Source organism: Sinohyriopsis cumingii, chromosome 10 (genome assembly GCF_028554795.1).
Source record: "Sinohyriopsis cumingii isolate HCF-2022 chromosome 10, ASM2855479v2, whole genome shotgun sequence".
NCBI lineage: Eukaryota > Metazoa > Mollusca > Bivalvia > Unionida > Unionidae > Sinohyriopsis > Sinohyriopsis cumingii.
This window is the reverse complement of record NC_142970.1, coordinates 75069643-75089177: the sequence shown is the minus strand read 5'-3', so window position 1 is coordinate 75089177 and position 19535 is coordinate 75069643. Positions and strand designations below refer to the sequence as shown.

Here is a 19535-nt window from a genome sequence, read left to right as displayed (position 1 = left end):
AGGACACAAATTGTGTCTGCAAATGGAATACACTCCAGCTCAGTTGATCTATATTGTGGTGTTCCACAGGGGTCTGTTCTTGGACCTGTTCTCGTCATTCTGTACACTCAGTCACTCTCAAGTGTCATAGATCATCATCCAGTGTCTCACCAATTGTATGCTGATGACACCCAAATATACAAATCTAGCCACCCAACTGAAGTTGATGCTACCATCCAGGGTGTAGAGAGGTGTATTTCTGATGTGAAATCATGGATGACATGTAACAAGCTGCAGATGAATGATGAAAAAACTGAAGCCATTCTGATCACAACACAGAGACTTTCTCATTCACATCCTTTACCTCAAACAATAAATATCAGCAATGCCAACATTAAATTCACACAATCAGTATGAAACCTAGGTGTTACTCTGGACAGTACTCTCACATGCACCAACATGTCATGAACATATGCAAGGCTGCATATCTTTTTTTTCTTGAGCTGAGGCATATCAGCTCAATTCGCAAATATCTTTCAGTTGATGCCACTAAAATACTTGTGTGTTCATTAGTATTTTCAAGACTGGACTATTGTAACTCAATTCTGTCTGGTTCGTCTCAATATCTACTCCAGAAACTTCAAAAAGTTCAAAACACAGCTGCTCGGATCATACTTACACATGCCTGCTGCTCTGTACCCTACACTGGCTATCCATTCGATCCAGAATCAAACACAAAATTTGTTCTCTGTGCTATGTTTCATTGTCGGATTCTAGTTCAACATACATATCCGATCTCACCCATGTATACACACCAGCAAGATACTTACACTCCTCTTCTGACAATCGTATACTCATTATTCCCACTATGAAAACAAAGTCATATGGACAGCATTCTTTTGCATACCAGGACCCAGCAACGTGGAATGAATTGCCCACTGAACTTGGACACACACAGACACAGTGATCAAATTCAAGAGGGCTCTCAAAACTCACTTATTTCGACTGCAAGAACAAACTTAAAGACCTAATAATGTTTCCTACTTGACATATTCTCAGCATGTTTTTTTATTTTTTAATGTTCTTCTAATTTTCATGGTGTTTGTTTTTGTAATAATATTAGTATATGTTTTTTTTCTTATATGTGCTGTCTGATGTTGTAAAGCGCTTAGAACTTCTAAAGATTAGGTGCTATACAAAGTCCTCATTATTATTATTATATATTTCATTGTGTGGTGTCAAAACCTGATTTAGTGATGAGTGGTGAAGCCATGGGGTAAAATATATAGTTTTTTGTTCAAGATGAAATATTTCTGGTATTAATATATCAAAGAAAATTATCTTTTTATTATATACCAAACTTGGTCCAGAATTAAGGTATGTAAGATTAAACTTGCTCTTTGACATAACATGCTCACCCTACCACCTTTTTGTAAATTCACCTCACATTCATAGCCTGATTTTATAAATGTATGTAACTAAGAAAGTGGTATGATTATGCTGACCTACTCTGTTGCAGTAAATTACATTTTTGTCATTTTTAAAACCATTTGACCCAATCTGAAAACAAAAGAAGTCCAATTCAGCAACTCATCAATTCAGGTTTGTTGTTTCAAGGTAGTAAGGCGAAATAACTTCAGAGAGATGCAAAGAGACTCTGTTCAGATTTATCTATCAAAGATTAATTTTCATGTCTGAAATTTAAAGCAGTTTCTATTTATTTATCTCACAGAGTACTTGTTTTTGTTGTTGTGGATACGGCTTTTGTAGGTACACACAATCAAACATCACATCACATGGCGGAAGATCTTATATTGTCACATGTAAAAAATATTGTTTTCTGTTGGATTTATATTTTTCCAACACAATATAAGAAGTGCATGTCATAGTAACCAGTTTTTAACATTGCCTTTGCTGTCTGAGATATCGCTGTCATGGGTTTCCTACTAAACAAAAGGTTATTAAAATCAACATGTGAAAAGAAGACCTGGCATGAACAGTTAACACTCTCTCCAGGGCCAACAACTTGAGGCAAAATAAGGCATTAGTAAAATTGGACATTTTAATTGTGTTTTCATAAATTTGGATTGTAGTCCATATTTAAATTTCATTTCATTAAATATTTGTTAATCAGGACTTAATGTAATTGGCAATGAATACTAGTGACTCAGTTGATGACATCATGATCTCAAAACAAGTGCATGAAGTTACAAGAAACAAGGCTCATGAATCAAGGATGGACATGAAGTTATGACAGTCATTCATATGGTACTTGCATACAAGTCAGAACCAAATGCTGGTGAATACTGACAGATATCTGCCATCACATAATGTGCCAGTAGATCTGGATCTATGGAGTTTGTTGGGCCTAATCAATCAAGCAAACAACATTGACCCTGATCTGCTGGTGCTGTATGTGAGAGCAGATCAGGGTCTACATTGCTTGCAGCTGAACTTGTATGCAAGTTTATGCACTACATTAATAAACCTAGTATTCACATGTAATAGCACCTGATGATGTTGCAAATTACTTCATAAAGTCTTAAAAAGCTGAGTTGTATTGTCCAAGCATCTATAGTGGTTCCCTTCTTATATGGCCACCCCTTTTGCGATGGGAAAGTAGCCTTATAAGATGGGTGGCCTTTCCAGAGAGAAATGACTTATTTCAACTGAATGTACTTTAATAATTCTTATTCTTGACATAAGCATGATATGCAAGTGGGCATTGTTGTCATGCACATTACAAAACCATTAAAAACATCATTTAAATCTTGGTACATACATAATTCTCTTTGCATTTTCTCCAGTTTTCCGCTGCTACTGAATAATCTCCTTATTGGTTATGATGTTGTTTATTCGAGTCTTTTCAGCTTAAAATTGTTTTATTAAGTCTTTTCTACATAAAATTGTTCGGCAAGTACCACCCACCTCGCTATCATTGAGTAGAATAACCAACTTTCTTCTAAGGTGGCGATCACCAGTTAATATGTACTTTTGAGAGAGTGATGTATGTAAGGTGAAGTTGTTTGCATTTAAAATGTGCACAATGGAGTGAATGTTGGCATACATCTATGCTACATTAAGGTAAAGTGGACGATATTTCTTTGGATATTGTACTTTTGGAAATTGTATATGATCTAAGCAGACAGCTAACTAAAATGACTGCTCCCTTGTGCTAAAAAATTAGCCTGAATTAGTCTAAAGTACACTATCCATAGCAGCTATTAAAAAAAGGAAAATGAATTTTGCCAGACTAGACAATACCAGCTTCCGAAAGTGCAATGAATGAATTACCAAATATATCAAATGTAAAAAAAGTTATTGGCTCTTTTTTATACAATTTACATCTGAAGTTCAGGAAGTGTAAATGACCAAGTGGAACTAGCACTTTTTTAAAACGTGCACATCTGGAGTAAGGCCAAGCTGTATAATCTATAACCATTATTGCACCCATCAATCATACACCAAAATAAAGGAAATTAAAGGTTCTTTGAATTATACCTAATATATACAATTTAAAAAAAACTAAACTAGCCAGTATAACCTGTGAGGAAAGCCAGGGAAAATCTTTTTCTTTAAAATTCTAACCCTTTGCAAAATACAAAACTGTAGAGCACCACCTAAAGTAGTACGTCTCCATTTAAATGATGACATGTTAATGTTTAGTAATGATTTATTCGGATGTTGCTAACTGTATGTGATTTAATTAATTAGATGAAACTTGGACAAAATACCTTCTTCATAAACGAAGTGATAGACGTATTGTCACATAATTTTTCAGTCTTTGTCTGGTACCCTGTTTTGTTCAAGATTAATTGCTGTGTGCATGTTAATCCACACAATCTATATTTAGCCTATGCTGACCATATTATGAACTTGACAATTACGTTCAGTTGTAATCATCAAAGAGAAGAACTTAACAGATGTGTGAAGCCCACAACACTGTTGAGCCCATTTCCTGTAAACGTCGGCTTTTATAGATAGTGATATAATATTAATCTTAGTGTTACATGTACCTTAGGTAACAATTCTTTCAGTAACAGAAACCTGACATCGGGAGACAGGTATCGATGATAGAGATAATCTCATTGTTTACCTTTCAGTATGAATTATTTATTGGTTTTGGACACATTTGAAATAAAATGTGTCCGCTTGTGAGGGGAACATTTTACATTTTTGTACTAATATGCTCGCCGCTGGTCAAGGGGGCCATTCAAGAGGGGGACCACTGTAGATATAATTTATTCATTACACTTTACAATTTATGTAATTATCAAAAGTTTTTAAAAAAATCAGTATTTTCATCATGTGTTGTGATCATTTCAGAACATTTTTGTTGAATAATTTTAATCTTTCCGTTGACATGGTCACAAAAGATAAGGTTATTGAGTAAGATCATCCATATATTGTAATTATGTTCTCTTTAGATGTATTCAAGTGGAGAAAATGAAGATGGATATCAGATTGATCATCTTTTGTTTGCTGGACTCAAGAATGGTCAGGTAAGCTTTCCAGAGAGTATTCCAAATTTGAATTGGTGATTGTTATCTCAGAAAGTTTTCTTATCCTGTTGAACTTGATGCTTTCAAGGAGATACACCCATAATTAAATAAAGCAGCCTGAAAACAAAATGGAAAAATGAGATTTGAAATACGTTATTTATATTCATGATTACTTTGGACTACTTTGAATATCTCGGCATTCATTTTAATCTGTCATTGCATCATGGACTTTTTTTATGTGACAGCCATAAGGCAGAGCATATTATGTTATGATATCCTTCTATCTGTCCATTTGTCTTATTCCTGCACAATACCTTAAGCTATCCATCATCTGCCATTATCAGGCTTTGTTACATTTGGGGTATGTAAATTTTTATGTTCACTTTGAGGTCAAATGTCAAGAAAACTATAGAAATGTAGCTAGCTCAACAATGATACCATATAATCTGAACTTTCTATTTGCATTCCAAAATATAGTTGTAAAATATTTAATTTTTGGGACCTGATCATATTATATCTAAGACAGACTGATCTGAACTGCACACATACAGGTGAACCTTTTCAAAAAGTAAGATAAGTTTGAGATTTAGAGTAACACAGTTAACTGAAGAACTAAGCTACCTTGAGGCCTGCATACAAAGGAGTTTATCTATTTACAAATGCACATAAATACGCACACATGCATACATGTACATAGTAGCATGTACATATGTAGACATTAGTATATTTACTTTTCTTTCACCAGATGCATATACATGCATACATATGGAAATATCATAGTCAATATACATGCAGTATGCAATTACTGACAGATAGATGTATGGTATATTTAATGATGCATGGTTATGGGCATTCATGAATATAGATGCACCAAAGACCAAGAAAACCTTTCATGAAAAAATGTATTCATACATTATATAAAATCAACAGTTTTAAAACAACAAATGCTATACACAAAGTATTTGTAAACATATTTACATAATTATTTACATTTCTGAAACTTTTTTTCATTCTTTTTACTTATAACATTAACATCTTCCTGCTCTGGCAGAACAAAAAAGCTTTTGATGGATGCTTCCTTCATTTCAAAATTTCTTTAATGCAGTTTTATCCCGAAGTGTTCTTCCAAATCATATATGCCCAATGTCACCACTTTAATGTCTTTGCTGCATATTTAAAAAAAATCATGGGAAGATCCTAACTTGGATATGTCTACAGTGCCAGGGAAGACTCTAAGCCAATCGGCCTGAAACTTGCCAATGACCTTGGTCCTTGTCTTCAGGCTTGCATTTCTTCGACTTAGGCTCAGCCATTTGATGGAATATTTCAACTGAAAGAAATAATAAAATTTAAAAAATTTAATTTAGATTTGACTTCATAGAGGAAGATCTTCCCATTAAAAATGTGTTACAAATTTATAAATTTCCCCATAAAACCCAAGGTATTATGCCAGGAGCTATCCACAAAATTTCTGTTAAAATTGCATATCTGGTGTTTGAAAAGTTTTGAATTTGCTATATGGTGTGCCGATTTTGGTCACAAACTTGATATAAATTGGCAGTGTTACATATTTTCAAGCCATGAGAATGACATCACTCAGTATGTGTACATGTTCCATCATTATGGCAATGGATCTTCCTGTTTTGCTGCATTACGTATCTGACAAACTTAATTCAAAATGTTGTAGGACTAACAGGAGTTGAACCATGAAATAACTGGTTATTATCAAAGGAAAGTGCAGTTTGTAGTATGATGTGATTGATTGTTTTGGGCCACCCTGATCTCGTTGAATTCTTGTTTTTAAAAAATTTATTTCCAGAGTTTCATATGCACACAAAATGAAGAAAAAAATTTGTACGAAAAAATGTACAAAATGGGTGTACAGCCGTACACTGACAAAATTGGAGAAAAAAAGCCATACAAATTACTGGTAAACCGTATAAGTTGACACATATGTCATTCACATTTCAACTACATCTTTGAAGCCACTGGATATATTGGGATTGGAAGAAGGAAGTAGAGTGGGCATTTTTAATCTCAAATGCTGTTCCAGAGCAAAGTACCAGAGTATTTTAACTGTTAGTTTCAAATAATTCCTTATTTGGTTTGGGAATTTTATGCTGTTTGGTAAACATGGATTTCAGGTGGGGAGTATTACCAGGTAGATTATATTGGAATAGTGACTAAATATAATATGAAGCACTACTATTGTATATCCAGTCTTTTGTCATAATCAGAGGTTGTTGAAGGCTTGAAGTTAACGTATGGAGGAGGGCTTTTGATTTTGGGCTAACATGGTTAAAGGTAAGGACATATTATTTGAAGAAAATTGGTTTTGCAGAATGACTTTTGTTCTTAAATTTCCTTCACTAGACGTTGTGGATTATTTGTGCATGGGTAATAAGGAATCCCTTAGATAGGAACTAAAGGTTAAGGTTCTGATTTGACAAAGGAAGATAAATCTTCAGTTGTGAAAATAACATGTGATGGAAACATTGTTCATGACAAAGTCAGTATGATCTTATCAGCTATATACCCACAGATGTTACCAGAAGAAAGTTCTATGCACAATATTTGACCTTGAATTTTAAGAATTTTACTCTTTTGCTTGTATCATTGTTTTGCTTGCCATTTTTTGATACAAAATTTACTCACTACTATTCAGTTTGGTTTGCGATGATGTGCCATTAAATACTATAAATGCACATACACATACACATATGTATGTTTGTATAGGGTAGTCTTAGCGATGGAGTAAACTGAGGAACTTAAAGGAATGCACTTACTTTGGAGGGGTGACAATTTATCCTTGCATGAATCAGAACCAGGTTTTCAGAGGAGCATGGTGGGCATATTGTGTTTATGACATGCAGGCCCTGAATATGTAAAACTGATGAAAAAACTGATGAAAATAGTTATCATTATTGTTATCCAAAATAAATTCATTTCTTCTGTAGATAATCCTAGCTGATGCCTTTATTTCAACACTAGAAGAACCCCATCAGGCTCATGAGGGAAAGATAATTTGTCTTGACAGTGGTGCACGGGTTGATGAGTCAGGCTGTGCTATAGATCCATGTTCCCAGATGCTGATCTCTGGTGGTACTGATGGTTTTGTGTGTGTATGGCAGATACATGTGACAGAGAGAGTAGGGCAGCTTCTGATACACCTCACAAACCTCATCAGGGTAAGAATGGATATTATGAATATATAAATGAGGTAATTAAGTTATTGTTATTTAACTAAAAGCATTTTATCAGCATTTCCTTAAAGAAGGGTTCAATCTGGGGTCTGAAAATTTGAGAGAAGTGACTTGTTCCACCACATAAAACGGGGAGAAATGAGAAAATCCAAGGGAGCAATCATAGCAACAAAAACGATTTTATATTAACATTTCCTTACCAAATATATGTTAATTTATAGTTTTATGGTTTAAGATATCAATTAATAGTCTTATACGGTGATCAATGAAAATAATTTTGCAAAAGAATGTTCTTCCATTATTGAAATGAACAGATAGTGATACAGCATTTTTAAATGTAATCTATTGATAAAGGAATGTTGTTGTTTGGTAAAAATATGTTTTTAATACTGGTAAAAAAGTTATTTTTTGCTTATTTGCTTTCCTGCATGTCTTCAGTAGTTTATTAAATAATGATAACATTGTATTTTAGATTGATACTGGCTCCGTTCCAGTGTATTGCTGTATGTCTGAAAATATCCTAGCAGTTGTACATATCCACCATGCAGGAAATGAAGATCACTGGTAACGACATAACAAATTAAAAATACAAATTTTACTTATGAATGCCTTAAGTTAATTTTTTTTGCTTTCCCTCATCACTCTCACACGCGCACACACATACACACACACACACACCATGAGATATTGGATTTGTGCTATTGGTCCATCCATCACCATCACACTTACCTTGTAAGCATGATAGCATGGTATCTGAAAAACTACTGAGCCAAACCAGACCAAATTGGATATTCAAATACCTTGAGTAGGTCACAAGACTTGACTTTGACCTTATATTTATGATTGTTTGAATACACATTGTTAATTTTTTTTGCAAAAACCATGCAATGCAGTTTAAAAGAAAAGCACTTCAGATAGATGAAATTGAATAGGGATATTTTTATTTTTGTTTAGATAGAACATAACCTGATTAGATTTTTGCAGGCCATTTAGCAATTTGTTCAGTTTGTATACTCTACGACAAGGCATATACAGTTACCCTTGTCAGTCTGCCTGGCTGCCCATCACACCTCAATTAAATTTGCATTTAGATCATTTTAGAACAGTTTCATGTTTTGGTGTTGCCCGGCTTATTTTGACCAAAACCTTTTTTAAAACCATTTTGGATGTGGACTTTGTTGATGTAAACCTTTGTAGTCTTTGTTCACAGAAAAAAAACTTTTCTTATTGCAATTTTGCAAAACTCACTTGATGTAGACAAAAGAAGCATTAAAAATTCTGTGTAGTTTTTTATTACCTTTTTCATAGACTTTGTTGATCTGCAATGGGGGCATAAATATTTTAGAAACAGAAATGTAATTTTTGTTTGAATAGAAGTAATACATTGCCAGCTATAATTACTTAACTATCTCTTTCCTGGGCACTAGTCCCCAGTCCAAGGTGAAAATTTCTCATCCATTTAGTAATTGAAAGATTAGAAGAAAAGCAAAATATTCCCAGTCAAATGCTGTAGTCATTTTGGAGCTTCAGAACATTGTTTTCTTTTCCTGTAACACGTCATTTAGTGCTTGAGATTTGTCAAAAATTTGCTATTGGTTTGTTAAATAGTATCCATTTATTCATTGCATTTGGCCTTTTAACATCTGTTCCTAGTGTTTCGAGCTATTTATTGGTATTCCTTTTTGTCATTTTATATGACTTTTTAACTGTTTGTGTTTGTTCAGCACTGCCACTGTAAATTTAATTCCTGTTATTATGGTCATTGGTTAGTTTTATGACTGTCATTTTAGCTGCAATTTATTTTAGTTGTCATGTTCATTCAATCTTACATTTAGCTTATTTTAAGTGTGAACACTACAATGGATACCCCTTTGGTGCTTTGTGGGCAGATGAAATATGGATTTTCTGACAAACTTTAACCATTTTAATGCCCATTTGACACACAACACTGAATTTGCATATTTAATCAAGCTTTCTTCAGCTGCACCAAATCAGTGTGAAGTGTGGGCATTTGTTGTTGTATTGACATATTTATAGTTTTATACAAAATTTCAAAGTTTATGTGTACAATCTCTTTACTAGGTTGCTGACAATGTACCACATGAAGAAATGGGATGTAAAGAATTCCCACTGCAATGATGTGGAGATACTCACTCACTGTGTATCTGAGGATCATGGGAAAAAGGTATTATTGAAAGCATTATATTTAAAAACCAAAAAACAGATATGCACATCATCATCATTGGATAGAATGGGTCATAGGTTGTGCTATCAAAAGTATCCCATGCTGTCCAATTTCCATTCATTTGTTTGTTATTGCAGAGTAATAAACTGACATGAACTTATCTATAGTTTTGGGGGTATTTCTGACATTCGCTATAATCTGCTGATATTTCTACTTTGTACTTGCAAATTAAAGTTATGGTAGCAACCATGTACATCTCTTTGTTGGGTTTCTTTGTAGACAGCTGGCATAGGTATCCCTCTTTCGATAGCACTTTTGTTGTTGTTGGTTACAGCAGTATATGTGTGATCATAGGCTTTTACATTTAGCTTTTGCAGTTTGGTCTACCTCTAGACACTTCTGGCATAGTGTCCATCTTGGTAGCTCAGTTTCCAAGAGATGTTTTTCCACTCATCCTCAAGCCTTTGCCACACAAAGGGAGCTGCTACTTAGCAACACCTTGGAAGTAACGTGAACTCATAACATGCTACAAGTGTAGTGAACCGATATCCATGACATTCTTCTCCAAATACTTCACAGGTAGCAGACATTGGTTTCACTAACTTAATCCAAAAACAATGGAAGCTATTCTCAAGTTCCCTTATCGTTATTAGATCTTATTATGATAAATGAACTTGGTCTTGCAGGCTTGGAAAAGTTATCTGCCCCCTCCATTTGGAGTTCTGTCCTCATTCCTCTGCATCACCTGCCTGATCTACAACATCAGGTAATTTTTGACTACAGAAGAATTTACTTTCAGTTGCTTCTACAATCTGACAAAATTACTGACATTTTGGGCTGCTTACATCGTCAGTTACAAGGCCCAAGTGGCTACAGGTGTTTTTTCTCGTAGATGCCTTCTCTTGAATTGTTTTTGGCAATTCTACAAGCCTCACACACCAATTTCCATTTGGATACTCACCATTTGATTTGTAACATAATTATCATGGGATCATTGTTACATCTAAATCTATGGCGAAACTTTCCATAGGCAGAACACTCACTTCGTAAGCATTGAGGCCCAATTTACTATGACCATAATTGTAATAGTAACTATGACCTTAACAGAGGTGGAATGAGATGTGATACTCTCTACCTCCACCTTTCTTGAGACCATCATGGGCCAATCTACACTTGCAACATTAATCATCTAATCTCCTTAACGATCAGGTTAGAATTTGTAACAAACCATCAAGGATATATTCTTTTCATCCCTCACAGTCTCACCTATAATGAAAGGATTTGTAAGGTAAACAACAAAAGGTCGTAGGGATTTCCTTAGAGCACAGGCCACTGAGAAGCATTCCAACCAGATTTATAACCTTAAAACCTCAGTTCTCCCAAACTAAAGTGGATAATTTTTGCCAGCTTTTTCATGAGAATCTCTAACTCAAATGATGTACTTTCACACACCCCTTATCACAGATTCTGGTAGGGGGGCAGGTCCAATCTTTGTTGCTGAATGAGGAAGATTTACCATGACAACATACGGCATCTCATCCATTGCCTAGAGTTCCATTAGCTACAAATGCAGCACTCATCATTAGTCATCAACCTAAGTGCATTGAGTCGGCTCTTTCACACTCTTAGGTTCATGATGGAATACAACAACAGGTTCTAAATGCCATCCTTTGGGGAGACTACACTATCAGTGTGGTCTTGAATGCATGGCAAGACTTAACGTTCCCCATTACATGGCTTCCAGAAGTCCTGTGATTTGCCCATTGAAAAAAATAACAGGTTGTAAAACAGCAAGTTAGTTGTATTTTGAGCAAGACCTAATATCACTTGTTACTGTCCTTCACATCCTCTGTCTCTTTGTCAAGAAGAACATCTCAGACCTCATACCCTTTTAAGATTTTGGTCAATTAGGTCTGGAACTCAACATTCAAGTAAATAGAGTATATCTCCAGGAACAAGAATTTAATTAGTACAATGGTAGATGCCTTGCCTATACTGAACAATCCATCTGCTAGATAATTCCTTTGCCTGCTGGGCTTTGCTTAATGCAGTAACAGAACTCTTAGTCCTAGGATGACTTCATGGGCTCCCATTACAATAATTCTGTTGTCTAAATGGAGGCTGAACCTTTGACCATTGGACCAGTGAAAAACTGGTTTGATCCAGTCAACAAAAGAGCAGGAAACAGCTTGTTTTGATTTTTTCAAGTTCTGGAAGTCTAGAGGCTCTGGAAACTGGAAAACCATCTGATACATAACTTTGGCCCAGTTTAATAAATATGATTCACAACACCATTGTTCAGTAGAATTATAGAGACTTAATGACAAATATTATTGAAATAAGTCTTGAGCTTAAAGAACTTGACTCTGTAGTTGTATACTTTCAAGATATCCTTTTAAGTGAAAATGATATAATTAGTCCCTAAACTTTTACAACTACAAGAACCTTCTAAGAAATTCTGAAGCCACTGGAGGTGTATACATCATTAATAATAACAAAACTCCTCAAAGTCAAGTCAATGTCAGTACTCTGTTATGGGGAATTAGATGTTTCTGTTTCCATGCAAATAGCTCTTACACTTTGCCCAGTATATCCCCCCAATGACCCCAATGTATCAGATCTGTACAACTCATTGAACAATTACCAGTACATTATATTTTGCTTGGAGGTATATTGCCAGCTTGCATTAAGGAGAAGTATATGGCAATTTCTGTGGTATGGAAATTTTCTACTTCAGCAAGGTCAGGATTACAGACACTTCCTGGGGGAAAGAAGTTAGCTCCCATTAGTTTGGGATCCTCAGCACATATTGATTTATGCAAATTGTCAGTGGTCAGTAGCAAGTCTTGCCTCCCTGCTTCATCATGTTCAAGTAGACCTACATGCAGATGAAGAGAATATAATTTGTGCAACTCAAGTTCCCAAAATAGAAACTCTGTCATCAGGTCTTCCTCTCCTGACTGGTCTTTGGCCAGTGACTAGTCACTGGCACAATAAGTACTGAGCATAGGTGGTGCATTAACTGCTTGTCATACAAGTCTTTATTAAGCTTGATAGTCACTGGGTAAGGCAATGGGTATTGGTCACAATGTGTCCTCAAATTACTGGTTACAGGGCACTAGTCCGTGTGCAGTGAGTTTATGCAATGGGAGTTTATGCAATGGCCACTGGGAACAGGTCAAAGGGGAGGGATTGAGTCAACATCCTTAGTTTTCACCATATTTCCATTAATCTCTATGTGATTTGTTAACTCACACCATTGTTTGGTAAGTTGGTCTCACTTTCCTTCCAGGACACTGTGGATGACCTTCCCATGATTCTATGGGTCTGTTAACTGGCCAGGCCTTTGGTACTTCCCATCCCATCACACTTTGCTCTTGGTACTCCTCCAGAATGGATGGTGATATCAGCATTGACCAGAATATATTTTATCATGTCTAGTTGGTCCTAAATACAGATGGTTCCAATCTGACATCCAATATGGACAAATCTTGAAAGTCATTTTGCTACTTCTCTGGATTAGGGAGTCATATTGTGTCTAGCTGGTTCCAAATGAAAATGGTGATGATCTGACCTCCAGCATGGCTGCCATAGTAGACATCTTGAAAATGTTTTTGCTATATCTTCTATTCATGTAAACTTGCAGATTTCACCTAAAGACTTTCTGTTGGATCTAGTTGGATCTAAATGAAAATGGTGCTGATCTGATGTCCAGTATGGATGTTGTGGCTGCTGTCATGAAAATCTTGATATCATTACTCAGCCTCATTGTAGTCATATTGACTTGGGGTTTTCACCAGATTTTCTTCTTATGTTATCTAATTGCTTCCAAATTAAAATGGTGCCAATCTTAGCCCCAATATGGCTGCTATGGTAACAGTGTTCAAACTCATATCTTTGCTTCTTCCAGAATGATTGTCATATTGATGGGTTTTAACAAAGAGGCTTGATAAAATTATGCTGAGCTGGCAAACAGTATGGCTGTTATTTGCAGCCACTTTGAACTATCAAAGATGGTTTCAGCACTCAGCTGTTAAGAAGAAGAAATCTTGTATTTTTGGGAATTCATTTCATTCAGTAGAGCATTGGTTGCTTATAAGGACTCTTGTTTGGAGTCCCCATCTTTGAACCAAATTATGGGTCAGGTGACAGAGGAGGAAAACCTTTGGACCTTTGACAGGCAGCAAATGAATTTTACTATTCTCCCAAATATTTGTCTAAACACCACAGGGTCTGTGGACACTAGGATATTTTCCTGTTTGGAACGGCTTTTCAGAGCACAATCCATGATAGAACTTCTGTTGCTTCCTTGCGTCTGTTAGGGAGGTAAAACAAATTATGTTAAGGCCAAGTAGCTGACACACAGTGGAAGGTCTGTCACTTCTTCTGTGCTTTGGTCCCTGGTTTTTGCCTTGAGTTACATGATCTGTTTGTTCACTTGGTCCTTTTCACTCTTCACCTTGGACTCCAGTGCTTCCCAGGTAGGGATATCAGTGGGAACCTGGATCCATCTCTCCAAAGAGTCTCATGAGATGAAGGAACTCAAGGCCTGTATAATAGTTACTATAGCCTCCCAAGCTGATATTTTGTATGGATGCATCCTTTTATTCTGTTAAAGGTGGAATCATTGTCTCTTGAGGACACTGACATGTATCCTCTAGATGTCCACCTCTATGAATATTCTGCATTGGAGACATCAAAGGTTTTAAACCAGCAATATCTCCAGAAGAGTGAACATTGATCAGAGTACTAGTGTGACTAGTACATATTTCAAATGATATTTGTCCACTTAAAACTTCATTTGTTCTCTAGGGAAAAATATTTAAAAACAAGAGCAATTGCAAAACGAGGAAATTTTTGTGAGTTTGCTTGTTTTGATAAATTGTGATTTGTTTTATATTAGCACAAAGCTGTTTAACAGAAATATTTTAACATGCTTTGTTTTGTTTGTAGATCACAGCCCTTGACAAGTGTCCCGTTCTTTGTCTCTTTCTTACTTGTGGAGAAGATGGCTGTTTGAAGGTATTTTTTGATTTTTTATCTCTTAACTTTATCTCTTAAATCTTTTATCATTTGGAAAATTATCCAGCTCTTCTTTGATATAATATGGTAATTGGGATCCATTTCCTCCAACTGCATTATGTACTTGACTGCTGCAATGTGGATGATTGAAAAATGGATGAAGTTGTACAGTAGATGTAAGGAGGGGGACTTGCAAAACAAGATAATATTTAACTTGATTAGCCATATTCACTGAATGCTTGGTTAATCATTCAACTTGAATATCCATATGATGATGTTTGTCCATCATTGTTGATGGGGACCATTCAGTGTCATCAATTTAATGGGGGTGGATCCGGAGATGGCTGATCAGTCTGATCCGGGCACGGAATAGTCTTCTGCAGTGGGGACATACATGTACAGGCTGCTGACTGGGATTTGTGGAACTGCTATTCTGGGATTTGCGCAGATCTTGTTTCTCAGCTGCATCCACCAGTTTTTCTGCTCAAAGGCTGTGGTACCAGCATTGACTTGACTGTTCCAAGCAGATCGATTAGCAGCGACACTTTCCCAGCTGTTTGGATCATTGCCTAAGTTCTTCAGCAAGGCCTTGAGGGTGACCTTTTACCTCTTATTTTGACCACCATGAAATCTCTTGCCTTGCTGTTGCTCTCCATAGAAGACCTTCTCAGGTAGGCATTCTACTGGCATGTGGACAACATGGCCAGCCCATTGGAGTGAATGTCGTGCCGGCCTGAGTGAGCACCTCTGAGTTTGGTAACTTGTCCTGCCATCCAATTTTCACTAGTTTTCTTAGGGAGCTCATGTGGATGTGGTTCAGTTTTTTAACATGGTGGCTATACACAGTCCAGATCTTGCAAGCGTAGAGGAGGGTGGAGAGAACAACTGCTGTGTAGACTTTGAGTTTGGTGGCAAGCTTGATACCTCTTCTATCCCAGACACATTGTATGCTTGACTAATCAGTCAACTTCAGTGTCCATGTTCATGTTACGCTTAGTTTATTGTTCAACTTGAATATCCATACTCACATTGTATGCTTGATTATTCATTCAACTTGAATATCCATACTGTATGCTTGGTTAATCATTCAACTTGAATATCCATACTCACATTGTATGCTTGGTTAATCATTCAACTTGAATATCCATACTCACATTGTATGCTTGGTTATTCATTCAACTTGAATATCCATACTGTATGCTTGGTTAATCATTCAACTTGAATATCCATACTCACATTGTATGCTTGGTTAATCATTCAACTTGAATATCCATACTCACATTGTATGCTTGGTTATTTATTCAACTTGAATATCCATACTGTATGCTTGGTTAATCATTCAACTTGAATATCCATACTCACATTGTATGCTTGGTTATTCATTCAACTTGAATATCCATACTGTATGCTTGGTTAATCATTCAGCTTGAATATCCATACTCACATTGTTTGCTTGGTTATTCATTCAACTTGAATATCCATACTCACATTGTATGATTTGCTTGGTTAATCATTCAGCTTGAATATCCATACTCACACTGTATGCTTGGTTATTCATTCAACTTGAATAACCATATTGACATTGTATGCTTGGTTATTCATTTAACTTGAATAACCATATATACATTGTATGCTTGGTTATTCATTCAACTTTAATATCCATACTCACATTGTATGTTCGGTTATTCATTCAACTTGAATATCCATACTCACATTGTATGTTTGGTTATTCATTCAACTTGAATATCCATACTCACATTGTATACTTGGTTATTCATTCAGCTTGAATATCCATACTCACATTATATGCTTGGTTATTCATTCAACTTGAATATCCATACTCACATTGTTTGCTTGGTTATTCATTCAGTTTGAATATCCATACTCACATTGTTTGCTTGGTTATTCATTGAACTTGAATATCCATACTCACATTGTATAATTTGCTTGGTTAATCATTTGGCTTGAATATCCATACTCACATTGTATGCTTGGTTATTCATTCAACTTGAATATCCATACTCACATTGTATGCTTGGTTAATCATTCAACTTGAATATCCATACTCACATTGTATGCTTGGTTAATCATTCAACTTGAATATCCATACTCACATTGTATGCTTGGTTATTCATTCAACTTGAATATCCATACTCACATTGTTTGCATGCTTAATTCAACTTGAATATCCATACTCACATTGTTTGCATGCTTAATTCAACTTGAATGTCCATATTTACTGTGTTTGGTTAATCATTAAAATTAGCATCTTGTTTCTGATAAATACCTTAGTATGTGTCCACTACTTGTCCAGTTCTGGATACAGCCAGTGAAAGCTACTTTGGATTAACGTTTTCTCAGAAACTATTATTTCTGTTTCTTTTCTTCATAAAATGGTATCTAGTAAATAATGGGGTTCCTTAGGGTAGGTAAGGTTCAATGTAATGGTACTTAGGCAGACAGGAATAATGTTTACAGCTCATGATGTGCTGATGATATTTGGGATCAGTGGGGATTTCCATGATTGAACTAAGCTGACCCAGTTAACCATATCAAAGGTCAAGATCAGGTCCATTGCAAGAAAACTTGATTTTGCATAATAACTTTACAATTAAACCACTTAACTTTATCAAAGTTTGTGGCTGACTTGCACCTATGGTATGGAAGAGGCCTATCAATTTGGAGGTCAGAAGATTAAATGTTAGGGTCATTATGCATTAAAGTAAAATTGGTTTTGCACATTACCATTGTTTTAGAATAGGTTCCTTGATCAAACTTTGAGGATATATTGCACTTAGGATAATTAAAAAAAACCATCATATTTTGGGGGTCTGGTCAAAGGTCATGATTATGGTAAATCTGATAAGAAACTAATGATTTCGGCAAAGTCAGTTAATTTCAGACTGCATTTCTTTACCATAGATCAAGGTCATTGAGGACCATAGGTCATTGATGCCCTCTACTAGTGCCTCTGTAGAGAAATATTAAACATGAAGTGGGTATATAATGTACCATTCAAGGTACCATTATTTGTCCTTGGGCAAGATTTATTAGTCCAACTGCATTGGATTTAAATAACCTATTTAAGTAACTGAGCCATAAAAACACCAAATCAGGAACAGATACTCTTGTTTATAACCAGCATAGCTAAGGATTACCATTCAACATGTCCTAATGTGAATTTGTGTGGACACAGTGCAAAAGATACTAATATGTCTTTTTGGAGTTTGGTCTCTTCTGTTACAGAGTTATGAACCACATGAACTTCATATCTTAAGTAATGAATGTTGCTGGTAACTACCATACCTTAGAAACCAATGAACATGTAACAATTCATGCTAATTGTGTGAACATTACCTTAATTTATTTCTTCACTTTTTATACTCTTACTGCCATAATGGTGGGAGTTTGTTGGAACCTTCATGTCCATGTGTGTCTTTCAGTCTGTCTGTTCATTCTTCTATCAGGCACACAATCTTGCTAGCACAGCTGGTCCCACAATTTTGTATGGATTGCTATAGAACTTGACCAGTATTATGATCAACACATCAGTATGCTCAAACAGAAAAAGGGTTATTGCCCTTTTTGACAGTTGAATGTACCTAGCTTCACAGATGTCAGTGGATCATCATGAACCTGGTTCATTTGTTCTAGATTCATTGCCTTTTTTGTCTCGTAGACAACTAGTCTCAGAGTTTTAATGGATCGCTGTGAAATTTTGTATATAATTATGCCCATCATTTGAAGATGTGCAGTTTGATAGGTTATTGTGCTCTTGCCATTGCAAGTTTTTATTAGGCTCAAGTAAAATAGGCAAAATCAAATATGATATAAAATTTGGGTGATAGTTTATATAAGTTGTGGTCAGCTGTTTAGTTATGTAAGCCAGGTAGGTGAATTGAAGTCCATTTTGGCTTCTTGTTAGAGTTATTGCCCTTTCTGTTATGCATGTACATGCAGTGTAAGACTGAATTTTGTGAATGCAACATGTCTTCCTGTTTTTTTTATGGATTTCTTTGAAACTTGGTACATATTGTTCTCATCATCTGAAAAGACAGATATTTACAAATCTTTGTGATCTTGCAATTTTGGGAAGAGTCTTTGCCCCTTTTTTTAATTACAGCTGGATGCTGCATATTGCATAATTTTGCGAATGCTGCTATTCTCAGTTTTCATTAGATGAGACTCAGTACTTATTTGGGTCATCAGTATCAGATATGTTGAGCAGTTATTTTGGTCCAAATGCTTCTAAGAGGGTTGTGTACTGTTTTATGTAGCCTCCTTTCCATCATAAGGGTTTGGGTGGGATGTGGAAGAAGCAGAGGTATAGATTGGGAATGCTTTATCCATTTCTGGTGTTGTTTAATATAGAAGTTATTTTAAAGGCACAAATATGGTTATGAAGGCATCTGTCATCAGAGAATCAGTATGAAGTCCCATTTTGTATATAATGTACATTCCTACTCTCCCTTTGACCCTCAGGCAAGGTTGGGGTTATTTGAAAGTGTCAGGTAGGGGAACAGGTGAGAATTATTCCATGTATTTTCTTTTGGTTGTTTTCCATGAACCTCACAGTTTCTTTACAGATTTATTTTTGTGATAATTTTTAAGATCAAAAAAATGATGTAGTAACTTAATGAAGTT

At 35.5% G+C, this 19535-nt stretch overlaps 1 protein-coding gene across 1 annotated transcript in view; it reads left to right on the top strand.

Annotated features, from left to right (window-relative positions):
* LOC149790401 (uncharacterized) overlaps nt 1–19535 on the top strand; it is a 263333-nt gene that overhangs the window by 27880 nt on the left and 215918 nt on the right. The window contains exons 5-9 of the mRNA XM_089972455.1: nt 4407–4481; nt 7439–7669; nt 8157–8248; nt 9767–9869; nt 14823–14891. Coding sequence (XP_089828581.1) covers nt 4407–4481; nt 7439–7669; nt 8157–8248; nt 9767–9869; nt 14823–14891 — 570 coding nt within the window. The remainder of the gene's footprint in view (nt 1–4406; nt 4482–7438; nt 7670–8156; nt 8249–9766; nt 9870–14822; nt 14892–19535) is intronic.